We start from the raw sequence: 16392 nt of genomic DNA, 5'->3' as shown, positions 1-16392 counted from the left end.
AGTGGCAAAATTCATAATAATAAAATACTTAAATATATGTGTTAATATTATTTGTCTTATGAATGATGTTGGCTGATATGTGTTATATATGTATACAGATATGTATATGTGCACACATATTGTGTGTATGTATGTAATTTTGATCAATGAGGTAGTGGCAAAACCAAGATGTGAGTATAATAGTGTATTTGGAATGTAAAGTGACAAAAATGTTTCCCAAACAGAGGAGTGATATGTTTTGTCAAATGTTGCTGGTAGAGGAGCACCTGGATATCTCAGTCGTTGAGCACTTGCCTTCAGCTCAGGGCGTGATCCCAGGGTCCTGGGATCGAGTCCCACATCAGGCTCCCCACAAGGAGCCTGCTTCTCCCTCTGCCTGTGTCTCTGCCTCTGTGTGTGTGTGTCTCAAATAAATAAATAAATAAATAAATAAATAAACAAATAAATAATTATCCTTAAAAATATATATTGCTGCTAGATCAAATAAGACTGACCACAGCAGTAGGTAATTCAGAGGTCATAGGTTACCAGGAAAAGAGCTGTTTCTGGATGTTTCATGGGTTTTTTTTTTCCTTTTTTTTTTTTTTTTTTGTTTGTTTCACGGTTTTTATTGCTATCATGAAGATATTATTTACAACATTTTTCTAATCCATTACTGATGGAGTATAGGGAACTCTTAATTTTGTTGCTCTTTTATTTGACCACCTTACTGGATTTTACCATTATTTCCAACAGTTTGTCAATTGATTTACTTGTATCTTCTAGATAGAAAAATCATTTTGTTTGCAAATATTGAAAGATTTGTCTCACTTTCCAACATTTATATTTCGTTTGGCATTAACTGGGACCTCCAGTGCAGTGTTAAGCAGTAGAAGTGAAAGTGACCATTACTGTGCTTTAAAATTATCTGCTGTAGATTTCAGGGAAATAGTCTTTATTAAACAAGGAAGTTTCTGTTCCTAGTTTCCCTTTTCTTTTTTCTTCTCTCTCTATTTCACTTTTACAAACTGCTTTATTAACTTTACAATACATAATGAGCATCTTGCCATGCAGGAGGGTAAAACTCTCCTGCCGACAGAATCTTACAGATTGGGTCAAAATACAACATTCAATTAGAAGTTTGTCACAGAGGACGCACAAGAGACGTGTAATACCAAAAGGTTTACAACAAAGATACATGGAGAACATGCAAGTTTAGGAAGCAGGTGTGTCTTCCTATTAACCTCAGAGGAAATATTGGGATTCCAGGCATAAGGCAAACATATCATGATGGTTATGGTGAGGAAGGTCAGTGCTAACTGCCTCTTGACTATGACCGAATTGCTTTTCTCTGAGCTTCTCCATCTGCGGTCTCACCTCCTCCCCAATCCTTTTCCTATCCTCTTCTCTTAGCCTTGTCTGTGGCTCTCCAAGTCTCTGAATCATGCCCCACTATATCATGCCTAACACAGGACCGCCTACAGTTTACTCTGGTCACACAATATTCACCAGCTTTCAAAGGAAGGGCCAAGGAGTCTCCTTTATTAGCAACTTGCTTCATCCTTTTTTTCGTTTTCCTAGCTGGCATTTTCCATGTTGACTTTTTTTTTTTTTTTTTTTACTGTTTGTTCCTTTTTTTTTTTTTTTTTTTAATTCATGAGAGACACACAGAGAGAGGCAGAGACACAGGTAGAAGGAGAAGCAGGCTCCACGCAGGAAGCCTGATGTGGGACTCGATCCCAGGTCTCCAGGATTACGCTCTGGGCCGAAGGCGGCTCTAAACCACTGAGCCACCCGGGGTGCCCTGTTTGTTCCTCTTTGAATCCCGTTGTTCTGGGGCCTATCCCTACAAATGTCCTGCTCCTGATTCTGGATTCTGGCCGTGAGTGCTCAGTGGTAACGGACACACACTTGCTCCCCCTCTGCCTCCTACTCTTTGGGGCCATCCCTGGCCCCCACACCCTCTGAGGTTTCCCTTTTTCTAAATCATAAATGGGTGTGGAATTTTATCAAATATTTTTAAACAAATATCAAATGATAATGATTTTATTTTTATCATGATAATGTTAATAGATTTCCTAATGTTAATCCATCCTTATGCACATGTCTAACTATCCTGTGTTTTATATTTTCTTTTAAGCTCAATGCTGTTTTCAGTTTGCTAATTTTGACTTCTGATTCTTCCAATTTTGTTCATAAGTAAAATTGGCCCTGTGCAATTTGAGTATCAGAATTACTTTCAGCTCTAAAATGTTGTTAGGAGTTAATGACAAGAGCGCCTGGGTGGCTCACTGGTTGAGTGTCTGCCTTCGGCTCAGGGCATGATCCTGGTATTCCAGGATCAAGTCCCACATTGGGCTCCCCATGAGGAGTCTGCTTCTCCCTCTGCCTGTGTCTCTGCCTCTCTCTCTCTGTGTCTCTCATGAATAAATAAATAAAATCTTAAAAAAAAAGGAGTTAATGAAAAGAAGGAACTAAATAAATTCCAAAAAATGTAGAATAATAACTGTAAGGACAAATTCCCAAGTTCTTGTTAATAATTTACACATTTCAAGCAATAGCTAAAACCAAAATTTGATCCACTCAAAAGTACTTTATGAGAGAATAAATATAATCTAGCAGAAGAGATAAAATATGAATGCAAACATAACACAAGGGAGTATGTGAGAAGTGTTGTAAGGACTGTAAAGGTGGAGATTATTTCTGGTTTGGTTGATCTGACAAGGTATCATTTAATGTTTCCCCTCTACATAAAGAGCTCCTAGACATTGAGAAGAAAGGAACCAACACCCAATAGAATAATGGGCAAATGCCAGGAATAGAGAGTCCACAGGGTAATAAAAATGGTTTTAAACATACTAAATTTTTCTCAACTTAACTTATGACAAAAAATGCAAAACAAAATTTTACTGTGATACCATTTCTCACTTAACAGATTGGTGAAAATCTGAAAGTTTGACAACATACTCTATGGCAGGCCTGTTGGGAAATAAGCAATCTCAGACATTGGTGGTAAGCAAGGAAAATGATATAAGCTAACAAAATTAGAAATATCTGATATCTGCCAAAATAACAAATGGATTTACCTTTTGACTAACAATCCCATTTTTTAGAATCTATGCTAAAGACACCTCCACAAATAGAAAAAAATATATGTACATTGTTATTCATTGTGGCATTACTTGTAATAGCAAAAGATTGGAACAACCTATCAATAGGGAAGGAGTTGAAGAAACTATAATATATCGTTACAATGGAGCCCTATGCAGTTGTAAAAATGAATGAATATCTCTGAGAAAAAAAAAATATCTCTGAGTATGGGGATCCCTGGGTGGCACAACGGTTTGGTGCCTGCTCTTGGCCCAGGGCGCAATCCTGGAGACCCGGGATCAAATCCCACGTCGGGCTCCCGGTACATGGAGCCTGCTTCTCCCTCTGCCTATGTCTCTGCCCCCCCCCCCCCTCTCTCTCTCTGTGACTATCATAAATAAATAATAAAAATTAAAAAAAATATCTCTGAGTATGAATGTGGAGAGATCTTTGGATTATCTGTGATAAAAGTAATAAAAGCAAGGTGCAGAACCATGAAATAAAGAAGGGAGGAATAAGAATATATGTACATATACACATTTCTGCTACAATGTAATAAATACTTTCCTAAAAAAACTTGACCTTTTGAAAAATTGCATGCCTAAGATAGGACTTACATGTGAAAAATAGGGTCGGGAGCAGATCATTAAAAATCTATGCCAGGGTGTGTGGGTGGCTCAGTCAGTTAAGCCTCTGACTCTTGGTTTTGGCTCAGGTCATGATCTTAGGCCCCACCTGGTCGGTCTCTGCATGTGGCCTTGGTGAGGAGTGTGCTTGGAATTCTCTCTCTCCTTTCCCTCTGCCCCTCAAATGCCTGTGCTCTCTCTCTAAAATAAATCAATAAAATCTTTTTTTTAATTAAAAAAATAAATATGCCACTTTGTTATCAAGTACAATAGAAATATTAATTCATACTTTGGGAGATAACTTAGACCACTCTGACAGGCAGTCTGAAGTGTCTGGAGAGTGCCAGGATTAAAAACATGTAAAAACAGAGTGAGAGGGATGGGGTAATTGGGTGACAGGCTTTAAGGAGGGCACTTGATGTAATGAGCACTGAGTGTTATATGAAACTGATGAATCACTAAATTCTACCTCTGAAACTAATAACACAGTATATGTTAACTAAATTGAATTTAAATAAAGAATTTTAAAAAAATATGTAAAAACAGTATAATAAAAATACCACTAATATTTTAACTAAATCATGGCTGGTGTATATAGAAACTATCCATGTTGGTGGGGAGCTCTGAGTGATTGGGACTTAAATTAAGATAGGCCTGAAAGGTACTATGTTATGCTATATGGGAGTATGTAGATTTTTCACGGTATCCACAAGATGAAAATATATCATGTTTGTCGGCTTTTATTCTCATTCTCTCATGAATGTACAGGAGAGCTTTCCAGAAGCTACATGAGATTGGAACATATTGGATACAGAAGGAGTATGAGAATCCAGTTGTTTCTACTAAACCAGATATTAAGGAGGTTTGTAAAATGCCACTGTTTCTCACTATTTTTGTTTGGGGAAATGCAGTTATTTTGCATAAACATATATGTGTTAACTTGTACTATTATCATCATTTTTCATAATTTTAAAAGATTTATTTATTTATTTATTCATGAGACACACACACACACACACATACACACACACAGAGGCAGAGACACAGGCAGAGGGAGAAGCAGGCTCCATGCAGGAAGCCCAATGTGGGACTCGATTCCGCGACTCCAGGTTCACGCCCTGGGCTGAAGGCAGGCGCTAAACTGCTGAGCCACCCAGGGTTCCCCTCATTATTTTTAATTTATTTAATAAATACTTTAATGCTTTCTCAGTTTTAATTTTGTTTAGTCCCCAATAACGTATTCCACAGAAGACATCCTTATGGCTAACAGACACATGAAAAGATGCTCAACATCACTCATCATCAGGGAGCTAGAAACCAAAACCAAGATGAGATACCACTTTGCACCTGTCAGAATGGCTAAAGTCAACAACACAAGAAATAATATGTGTTGGCAAGGATGCTGAGAAATGAGAACCCTCTTGCACTGTTGGTGGGCATGCAAACTGGTGCAGCCACCATGGAGAACAGTTTGGAGGTTCCTCAGAAAGTTAAAAATAGAACTACTCTATGATCCAACAGTTGCACTACTAAGTATTTACCCAAAGGATACAAAAATACAGGTTTGAAGGGGTACATGCACCTTGATATTTATAGGAGCACTATCAACAATAGTCAAAATTGACTGATGAATGGATAAAGTGTAGTATATATATCCATACGCTACATTTATATCATTTTTTAAAATAATTTTATTTATTTATTCATAAAGACACAGAGAGAGAGAGAGGCAGAGGCACAGGCAGAGGGAAAAGCAGGCTCCATGCAGGGAGCCTGATGTGGGACTCGATCCAGGGTCCCCAGGATCAAACCCCAGGCTGCAGGCAGTGCTAAACCGCTGCGCCACTGGGGCTGCCCCATTTATATCATTATACACACACACACACACACACACACACACACGTATATAGAATATTATTCAGCCATCAAAAAGAATGAAATCTTGCCATTTGTGACACCATGGATGGAGCTAGAGTATATTATGCTAAGTGAATTAAGTCAGTCAGAGAACAACAAATATCAATTGACCTCGCTCATATAGAATTTAAGAAAGAAAACAGATCAACATATGGGAAGGGGGAAAATAAAAAAAAAGGCAGAGCGGGAAACAAGTCATAAGAGACTCTTAATGGTAGAGAACAAACTGAGGGCTGATGTAGACATGTAGAGGGGGGATGGGCTAGATGGGTGATGGGTATTTTAAATCTTTAAAAAAGATTTTATTTATTTATTCATGAGAGACACAGAGAGGGGGGCAGAGACATGGACAGAGGGAGAAGCAGGCTCCCTATGGGGAGCCTGATGTGGGACCTGATCCCAGGACCCCAGGATCATGACCTGAGCTGAAGGCAGACGCCCAACCACTGAGCCATCCAGGTGCCCTGGTGATGAGTATTAAAGAGCACACTTGTGATGAGCACTGGGTGTTGTATGTAAGTGATGAATCACTGAATTCTACTCTGGAAACCAATATCACATTGTATGTTAACTAAAATTTAAATTAAAAAATAAAAGGTTTACAATGATTTTTTTTAAGATTTTATTTATTTGAGATAGTGAGCACAGAAGTAGGGGCAGAGGGAGAGGGAGAAGCAGACTCTCTGCTCAGCAGGGAGCCTGATGCAGGGCTCCATCCCAGGACCCTAGGATCATGACCTGAGCTGAAGGCAGACGCTTAACCGCCTGAGCCACCCAAGCACCCCTACAATGATCTTTTCTTTTTTCTCCTACAATGATCTTAAGACCAAAAAGTCTAACATCCTTTGCTACAGAGAAACTTTAGGCTTTCTTCATTAGTGTGGTTGATGGTAGCAATATTGTTATTAATATTTGGAAATATTCTCCTTATCTATCTCAAAGATTTTAGCTCCTGGCTCTTGCCTTCTTCCATTTGTACTACTCTTCATTCCTGTTAATTTCAATTTACACCTAGACTAATCGTCCAGCACCCACACAATTCAATTCCTTGATTTCACCTCCACTGATCTTATTCTCCAACTTACCTCAGCCTCTCACTTCTTTGGTCATAACCTTGATTTGTCATTATCAGTAAGTACAGATCCTCTGTGATCTCACTTTTCTGCATTCCATTCTCTGATCTCTACCTCCTATCTTTTCAGCTTATTCTAGAGATCCTTTAATGCCATCCATAGGTCCTCAAATCTGGTGATACCCATTTCCCCTCCTTACCCAGTTTTAATTCCATGGTCAGTCATTATAAACACTCCCCTCCATAAAAGTTTGACACTTGTTTCTCCCTTTTGTTTCTTCACATTCATTTGACAAAACCAGACCTCTGGTTAAATGTAGATGTCTTCGGGATCCCTGGGTGGCGCAGCAGTTTGGCGCCTGCCTTTGGCCCGGGGCGCGATCCGGGAGACCCTGGATCGAATCCCACGTCGGGCTCCCGGTGCATGGAGCCTGCTTCTCCCTCTGCCTGTGTCTCTGCCTCTCTCTCTCTCTCTGTGTGTGACTATCATAAATAAATAAAAATTAAAAAAAAAATGTAGATGTCTTCCCCTAACCCATATATTTATTTGATTTTTTTATGACTGAACTGAGGCTGGAGCAAGACACAACAGCAGGCCAGTCTGTTTTATATTCTTGGCCAGACACCTCAACTGGACCCTCTAGATTACTAGACAATCTTACTATACGTCCCTAGTCATCTCACCCTCACCCTTCTCACGTTATCTTTTCATACCTTCTTCTTTCTTCTGAACCTCCAAATTCTCACTTCTAAAACCTATTCTCAGCCAGTGATCATGCTTCCTACTTCACCAGAAAATGGAAGTAATTACAAGGGAACTTCCAAAGACTCTCACCAACACACCTAACCAAGTCTCAGCAACTGCACTCACCTACTCAACTTTTCTATATGTTGAATTATTTATGCTTCTTCTATCTCAAGACAGTCCTTCCTCCATTTATGCACAACATTCAAATTTCCTTCATCTATCCTATTCTGGCAACTCTCCCTTTTATCTCTAATGTTTTACTTGCTACTTTATCATTCCCACCAGTACACCGTTTTGCTGTTAACTCTCCCACTCTAACAACAGCCACATATTACTCTTGGTATAAACTTCGAGTTGTAAGATAAATCCCGGGGAAGTAATGTACAGCATGGTGACTATAGTTAACAAGACTATACTGTTTATTTGAAAGTTAAGAGAGTCGATTTTAAAAGTTCTCATTGCAAGAAAATAATTGTAATTGTAGATGGTGATGGATGTTAACTAGACTTGTACTGATCATTTCACAATATATACATGCAGCAATCATTATGTTGTATGCCTAAAATTAATACAATGTAATATGTGAAATATATCTCAGTATATTAAAGAAAAGAAGCATCTGGAAGAAATACATTTTTTGGCAGGACTTTAAAAGAAGAAGAAATGTTTGTTAATAGAATGGCAGTGAGAATAAAGAAAATAAGGTAGTCTTGAGGGGGGCAGCCTGATGAGATTGCTGATGGAAATTGATTTTTTAAAAAAATTCTTATGGGTTCTTGTTCTTCACAAGGCGGACTGTATGAACAAAGCAAGATACAAAGGATGGACCTTTTTTCCCCTCTGTGAATTATTTTTTTAAAATATTTTATTTATTTATTCATGAGACACAGGCGAGGAAGAAGCAGGCTCATGTGGGGAGCCCGATGTGGGACTCGATCCCAGGACCCCAGGATCATGACCTGAGCCAAAGGCAGATGCTCAACTGCTGAGCCACCCAAGTATCCCTCCCTTGGCAAATTCTGTCTACTTTCTAAAAGCTATCTATAGTAAACAAACAAAACAGATAGAAATTTCTCTCAACTTACTGTTCTAGTAGTTATTGTTTTCCCCTCCCTTCTCTTGCTTTATTTTGCAGGAAAATCCGTTCAGAGACTGCTCTCTAATTCCTCTCTTCTCTTTTTTAAACCCACTTCATCAGGTACTTGCCCCCATAACTCCTTCAAAACTGCAGTGGTTAAAGTCATCAATAACTTCTATATTGCTAAGTCCTATGGAGGATTCCCAATTTTCATCTTTTTTTTTTTTTAATTTTTATTTATTTATGATAGTCACAGAGAGAGAGAGAGGCAGAGACACAGGCAGAGGGAGAAGCAGGCTCCATGCACCGGGAGCCCGACGTGGGATTCGATCCCGGGTCTCCAGGATCGCGCCCTGGGCCAAAGGCAGGCGCTAAACCGCTGCGCCACCCAGGGATACCCCCAATTTTCATCTTACTTGACCTAGCAGTTGCCTCATGGTTTCATGGTTGATCACTTCCTTCTTGGTAAACTTTCTTCATGCGGCTTCTAGGACAACCCACTCTCTTGGTTGCAGTTTATAGAAACACAATGAATTTATGAAAGTCTGAATTCCAAAATTATACCCAAAAGAGAAAAGTGCAGGAAAAACTTATTTGATCCCATTTGAATCACATATTATTAATTCATTCCCTTACTTAAACTTTGATAATTAGAGAAGAATTAAGTCCTTAGGGATGCCTGGGTGGCTCAGTGGTTGAGTGTCTGCCTTTGGCTCAGGTCATGATCCCAGAGTCCTGGGATGGAGTCCTGCATTGGTCTCCCCGTGGGGAGCCTGCTTTCACTCTATGTCTCTGCCTCTCTCTGTCTCTCATGAATAAATAAATAAATATTTTTTTAAAAAATTAAGTCTTTAACCTGCTTTCTAGGTTTTTTTTTTTTTTTTTTTTTTTAGGGCTCAGTTCATAAGGGAAAAAAAATTTCTTTTTAATTTTTATTTATTTATTATAGTCACACAGAGAGAGAGAGAAGCAGAGACATAGGCAGAGGGAGAAGCAGGCTCCATGCACCGGGAGCCCGACGTGGGATTCGATCCCGGGTCTCCAGGATCACGCCCCGGGCCAAAGGCAGGCGCTAAACCGCTGCGCCACCCAGGGATCCCAAGGGAAAAAAATTTTTTAAAGATTTTATTTATTTATTCATGAGAGACAGAGAGAGGCAGAGACACAAGCAGAAGGAGAAGCAGGCTCCATGCAGGGAGCCCGACGTGGGACTTGATCCTGAGTGTCCAGGATCACGCCCTGGGCTGAAGGCAGCGTTAAACTGCTGAGCCACCCGGGCTGCCCCATAAGGGAAAATTCTTCAGAAGAATGCTAGTAAATTAATGTAAAGTCAATCATATAATTAGAAAATGATAATAAAATAACCTCTAACGTAGCAAGTCAAAAATTATCAGTTGGTGTAAGAACTAACAGGTGAATAATCGATGAAAAACCTAACATGTTTGTGGTTCCAAAGAATTATTTTCTAGTTGCAAGAAAAAAAATGGCAGAATTAGACCGTCTCCACCCTAATCCCATATTAAGTTTTATGTTATTTTTTTTAAAGATTTTATTTATTCATTCATGAGAGACACAGAGAGAGAGACAGAGACACAGGCAGAAGGGAGAAGCAGGCTCCATGCAGGGAACCGAACGTGGGGCTCAATCCTAGATCCCCAGGATCACACCCGGGGCAGAAGGCGGCGCTAAACCGCTGAGCCACCTGGGCTGCCCAGTTTTATGTTATTTAATGGAGTGTAACCACACCTACAACAAGAAACTCATGGGACGACATCATGAGGAAGCAATGAGACAAATCCATAGGTGGAACATGCATTCTAAAACACAACAGACTGGGGCATCTGGGTGGCTCAGTCAGTTGAGCATCTAGCTCTTGGTTTCAGCTCAGATCATGATCATAGAGTCCTGGGATCCAGCCTTCCATGGGGCTCCACACTCAGTGGGAAGTTTGCTTGAAGATTCTTTCTCTTCCTCTCCCTCTGCCCCTCCCCTGGCTCATGCATGCATTCTCTCTCTCTCAAATAAATAAATAGATCTTAAAAAACAACAACAACAACAACAACTAACTGGCTTAGTCTCTTCAACAATCAGGGTTGTGAAAAAACGAATTTAGATTAAAAGAAATGTAAGAAACAGAAAAACCAAACACAATGTGTTATCCTGGACTGGCTCTCATTTTAAGTAAACCAAATATGAAGAACATTTTGGGACAATTGGAAAATCTAAGTATGTATTAGGTATTAGATGACATTAAGGAATTATTTAATTAGATGTAATAGTATTATGTTGGCTAGGTAGGAAAATGTTCATAATTCTTGAAAGATGCAAAGCACAGCATTCAGGGGCAAAATGTCACATTGTCACTAATTTATTTAAGATTACTCCTTCATTAAAAATTACTTTTTGAAAATGGAATTTGGGGACACCTGCGTGACTCAGCAGTTAAGCATCTTCCTTTGGCTCAGGGCGTGATCCTGGATTCCCTGGGATTGAGTCCTGCATCAGGCTCCTTGCATGGAGCCTGCTCTCCTCCCTCTGCCTGTGTCTCTGCCTTTCTTTCTGTGTCTCTCATGAATAAATAAATAAAATCTTTATTTTAAAAAAAGGAAATTGAATTTGTATTTGGGAGAAGATAAATTTGGACTCATGTTGCCTAATATGCGTCAGAATAAACTCTAACATGATCATAAATCTGAATGTAGTGTTGCCAGTTAAAATGTAGAGTTGTCTACATTTGCCCCTTGGTACATACTTTACAAAAAATTATTTGTTACTCAAGTGAAATAAAAATTTAACTGATTGTACTGTATTTTTATTTGCCAATTTTAGCAATACTATCTAAATGGAAAAAATGAAACCATAGAAGTACTAAAACCATGAATGAATTTATTACCTGGGAACAGAGAAAGGCCTTCTATCTTAGTCCCAAAATCCAGAGCAACAGGATTGATAAATTCTACTACATAACAATTAAAAATTTGTTTTTACATGACCAAAAAAAATAACCCCATCCAACCTCCTGCCACCCTCACAAAAAAAAAGAAAAAAAAATTTTTTTTTCAATAAAAGCACAGTTAAAAGAAAAATGAGAAATAAGGGGGAAATATTTGTAACCTATATAACATTCAAAGAGTTAATCTCTATAATACAGAGAGCATTTTTAAAAACCAAGGTAACGAAGACCAAAAATAGAAAAATGGGCAAAAAAACATGAATGGACAGTTCAGAGTAAAAGGAAATGACCCTTATACATATGATAAGATTATAGTTTCACCTGTAAAAAACGGAATGTGAATTAAACAGTACTGAGATACCACCTCTTACCTATCAGATTAGCAAAAGTCCAAATTTGACAACACTGAAGGAGCTACAGACTTGGGGAGTGCAAAATGGCACAATTTCCCTGAAAGGGGGATTGGTGAGATCTAATAAAGTTACATGTCTATTTACCCTTTAATTCAGCAATCTCAGTTTAGAAATGAGCCCCAAAGATACATATACATAAATATAAAACAATATATGCTGAAGATTATTTGCGGAAGCCTTATTTGTAGAGCAAAAGATTGGAAACAGCATAGATATCCCACAGTAAGGTTGGGTAAAACTTATGGTGTATCCACACAGTGGAGTACTATTCAAATATTAAATAAACAAACGAACAAAAAAAGATGAAAATCTTTACTGATAAAGTAGGGAGTGACCTCCACAATATATTAAGTGAAAAAAGCAAGTGTAGACTAATGGACCTTTTGTGTAAGAAAAAAGGCAAAATATATGCTTGTTTATCTTTGCAAAAAGAAACACTGGAAGGATTTAGCTGGAAACTAATCAAAATGATTACCTATAGAGGGTGGGAATGGGGTTGGGTGGGTGGAGGGTCTAGATACTGAAGTGAAATTCCTCTGAGAACAACTTTATAGAGTTTTGATTCTTGAGCTATGTAATGAGGTTTTTATATTTAAAAATAAAATTACAGCTAAAAAGAGCAAACATTAAAATTGAAACCAAATGGAAACAGAACCTAATTATATATCAAATTGCTCACGTAAAAACAGCAATAACAACAACAACAAAAAACAAATTGCTCACGTAAACTCAGAGATACAAGAATTATTTCAAGTGGAAGGACCTTGACTGAACATCCTTAATATGACACCATCTAAGGACAAAAAGAATTTTAAAGAAGACTTAAGCATCAGTCAGAAAATATATTGATATTGATATTTTAGTATTGGCATTTTAATCTAAAAACTTTTTTAGTGATCAACAATTTTATATATTACTCAGTGCTCATCAAGATAAGTGTACTTTTAATCACCTTCACCTATTTTTATCCATCTTACCACCTACTTCCCCTCCTATAACCATATTTTTGTTCTCTATAGTTAAGAATCTGTTTTTTGGGTTGTTCCCTTTTTTCCTGTTTTCTTTCTTAAAATCCACATGAGTGAAATCATATGATACTTGTCTTTCTCTACTGTTTTATTTTGCTTAGCATTATACTCTCTAGATCCATCTGTGTTGTTGCAAATGGCCAGATTTTATTCTTTTTTATGGTCGAATACTATTCCAGTGTGTGTGTGTGTGTGTGTGTGCGTGCTCGCACCACATTTTATCCATTCATCTATCAATGAACACTTGGGCTGCTCCCATAATTTGGCTATTGTAAATAATGTTGCAATAAACATAGGGGCGCATATATCCTTTAGAATTAATGTTTTCATAAACAATACCCAATAGTGGAATTACTGGATCATATGGTAATTGTATTTTGAAGTTTTTGAGGAACCTTCATACTGTTTTCACAAGTGGCTGTAATAGTTTGGATTCCCACCAACAGTGCATGAGGGTTCCTTTTCTTTCTTTCTTTCTTTTTTTTTTTTTAAGATTTTATTTACTTATTCACGAGAGACACAGAGGTAGAGACACAGGCAGAGGGAGAAGCAGGCTCCATGTGGGTAGCCCGATGCAGGACTTGATCCTGGGCCCAGGGGATCACACCCTGAGCCTAAGGCAGGTGGTCAACCGAAGAGCCACCCAGGCATCCTGGTTCCTTTTTGTCTACATTCTCAACACTTGTTTCCTGGGTTCTTGAGTTTAGCCATTCTGACAGGTGTAAGGTGATACTTCATTGTGGCTTTGATTTGCATTTCCTTGATGATGAGGGATATTGAGCATCTTTTTATGTGTCTATTGGCCATCTGTCGGTCTTCTTTGGAGAATTGTCTGTTTATGTCTTTTGCCCATTTTTAAAATTGGATTGTTTTTTGGTGTTGAGCTATATAAATTCTGTATATATTTTGGATATTAACCCTTTATCAGATATGCCATTTGCAAATATCTTTTCCTATTCAGTAGATTGTCTTTTAGTTTTGTTGATAGTTTCCTTTGTTGTGCAAAACCTTTTTTTTTAATAACAATGTATTTTGTAAGGACCAAGATTTCTAGAATAAGAGAAATGAGATACAAATGTAGAAGCGCTAAAGAAAAAAGACAGTCTGTTAAATTTGAATTGAAAATCAATATATGAACTTGTAATTTAAAAAATACATTTCCTATCTCTGAACACTGAAAAGGCCTAGAAACAATGGTACCCAGTAGCAAAGAAAACATCTGTCATTCACATTTTGTTTCTATTACTATTTCCAAACTGAAGGAAACAAGGTACCTTGGAGAAATGACTGAGTCTAGGTCTGTGACAGGGAGGGTGCAGTTCTGTAAGAGGGAAGATACATAAGTGAGTCTAAGACATTTTGTGCCAGTAAGTTAGGAAGTTTCCCAAAACTAATGGCATCATGTCAAAAAGATAGGGAACTCAGTATAAAGCGACTTGTACTGGCTCCCAAAGAATAAGGATTACGGGATCCCTGGGTGGTGCAGCGGTTTGGCGCTTGCCTTTGGCCCAGGGCACGATCCTGGAGACCCGGGATTGAATCCCATGTCGGGCTCCCACGTCGGGCTCCCGGTGCATGGAGCCTGCTTCTCCCTCTGCCTATGTCTCTACCTCTGTGTGTGTGTGTGTGACTATCATAAAAAAGAAAAAAATTTGAAACAACTTGAGTCTTAAAAAACTCATGAATCTACAATGATACTCAAAAAGAGAAAGCCAGAAAAAAAAAATCTTTTCCACTACTTCAAGAAGGTATTATTAGATCAAATCCTTTACTTTAAAAATTTATCATTAAAGGGAAAAAAATTAAACAGTTACCCTGCTTTTTATAGTATTATTGAAGAAGAGTTCTTTTACACAGATCTTTCTATTAATGTAGAAAGAATAATAGAATTGAAACATTTTATTTAGAGACCAAGGATTTCACTATTAATTCAGGAAAGATTTATTAATAGACCATGAAATCATGGTGAAAATTTGTTGCAGGAATAGGAAATTGGCACTGTGCCAAAGCCTCACTCTAACTACCTGCTTGTTAACTACAAAGGGTGAAATATACCTAAAGGAGAGATCTGATAGTCACCATCAAAACAAGTGATCAAATTTAACATCAAATTAGTAGTTTGATGTATCTCTTGAAGTAATACAAAATGAAGTAAGTTCATAGCTATACTCTGACATATTCCTGCCAAAATGTTTAACCTGAATTTTATCACTCCTTTAGAGCACACTCTTGGATATATCCAGATTATGGGGCATTCTTAGAGAAAACCAGTCAGGTCTCTTAAAAAATAAAAAGATGAGAGGACTATTTTTAGAATAAAAGCAACTGAAGAGATTTAACTACTAAATGCAATACCTGAAACTTTATTGGATCCTCATTTGTAAAAAACAAAAACAAAACAAAACTCCTATAAAGATATTTTGGGGATACCTGGGAAAATTTGAATATAAACTGAATAGTAAATAATGTTAGGAAATAAGTATTAATTTCCTTAGGTGTGATGATGGTACTATAGTTATGAAGGAGAATGTCCTCATTCTCATAAAACATAAACCAATATATTTTTGGATGAGGCATCATGATATTTGTTTTTGCTTTCAAATTATTTTGTAAATAGCAAACAGCACGTATAAATACATACCTATAAAGCAAACATGCTAAAATGTTAGTCACTGGATCAGTGTAATGAGGATATAGGCATTCATTGTATTATTCTTCGAACTTTGATCTCTTTGAAGTTTTTCATAAAAATATTAGGAAAAAAAAGCATTTGAGTCAAACTTTGGAGAACAGAATGTGAAAGCTATTCTTTTATATGTGTATGAATATTATTCTTAAAGACTTATTCTTGTTTTTTTTTTTTAAGATTTTAATTTATTTATTCATGAGAGACACAGAGAGAGGCAGAGACACAGGCAGAGGGAGAAGCAGGCTCCATGCGGGGAGCCCAATGTGGGACTCTGTCCTGAGATCCCAGGATCATGCCCTAAGCGGAAGGCAGGCACTGAACCACTGAGCCATCCAGGCATCCCCTTAAAGACTTATTCTTACATTAATCATAGACAGACTCAGAAAACAGATTTAAAAAGTCTATGACACACAACCTAGAGACAGCTACTTATAATATTTTGATGTAATATGTGTGTGTGTATACACATCTCCAGTATAATGTGCACTATTTTTGTATTCTTTTTCAGCTAACAATATCGTGGATATCTGTCATTGAACATTAACATGTTTCCTGGCCTCACGACATTCCATTGTAGAGATGTTTCGTAACCTACTTAACGAGGCCTCCATGTCGGATGGTGCAATAAACATTGACATCTTTGTGTTAATAAACATCTTTCGTTCAAGCGTCTGATTACTTGGAAGGGTAAGAATTCAGGCTGTGGAAAGGGTGGTGTGGAAATAGGAGCAGAGGCACGGAGAGACGAGAAGAATAAGGCGTGCGTGGTGAAAGCCGAAGTTTACTTTTGGATACGTGG

The 16392-nt window shown here is 37.8% G+C and overlaps 1 protein-coding gene across 2 annotated transcripts in view; it reads left to right on the top strand.

Annotated features, from left to right (window-relative positions):
• The window catches only part of LOC144292738 (uncharacterized), a 96754-nt gene extending 80525 nt beyond the window's left edge, over window positions 1-16229 (top strand). For both annotated transcript variants that reach the window (XR_013360078.1, XM_077863534.1), the window contains 2 exons: window positions 4464-4557; window positions 16102-16229. Coding sequence is in view for 1 of the 2 variants with exons in the window: in XM_077863534.1 (XP_077719660.1) it covers window positions 4464-4557; window positions 16102-16137 (130 nt within the window). In the remaining variant the exon portion in view is untranslated. The remainder of the gene's footprint in view (window positions 1-4463; window positions 4558-16101) is intronic.
• Window positions 16230-16392: the final 163 nt, after the last annotated feature.

The sequence above is a fragment of the Canis aureus genome, chromosome 21, assembly GCF_053574225.1.
Source record: "Canis aureus isolate CA01 chromosome 21, VMU_Caureus_v.1.0, whole genome shotgun sequence".
Lineage (NCBI taxonomy): Eukaryota > Metazoa > Chordata > Mammalia > Carnivora > Canidae > Canis > Canis aureus.
The sequence above is the reverse complement of the archived record's forward strand: the minus strand, read 5'-3'. Positions and strand labels throughout refer to the sequence as shown.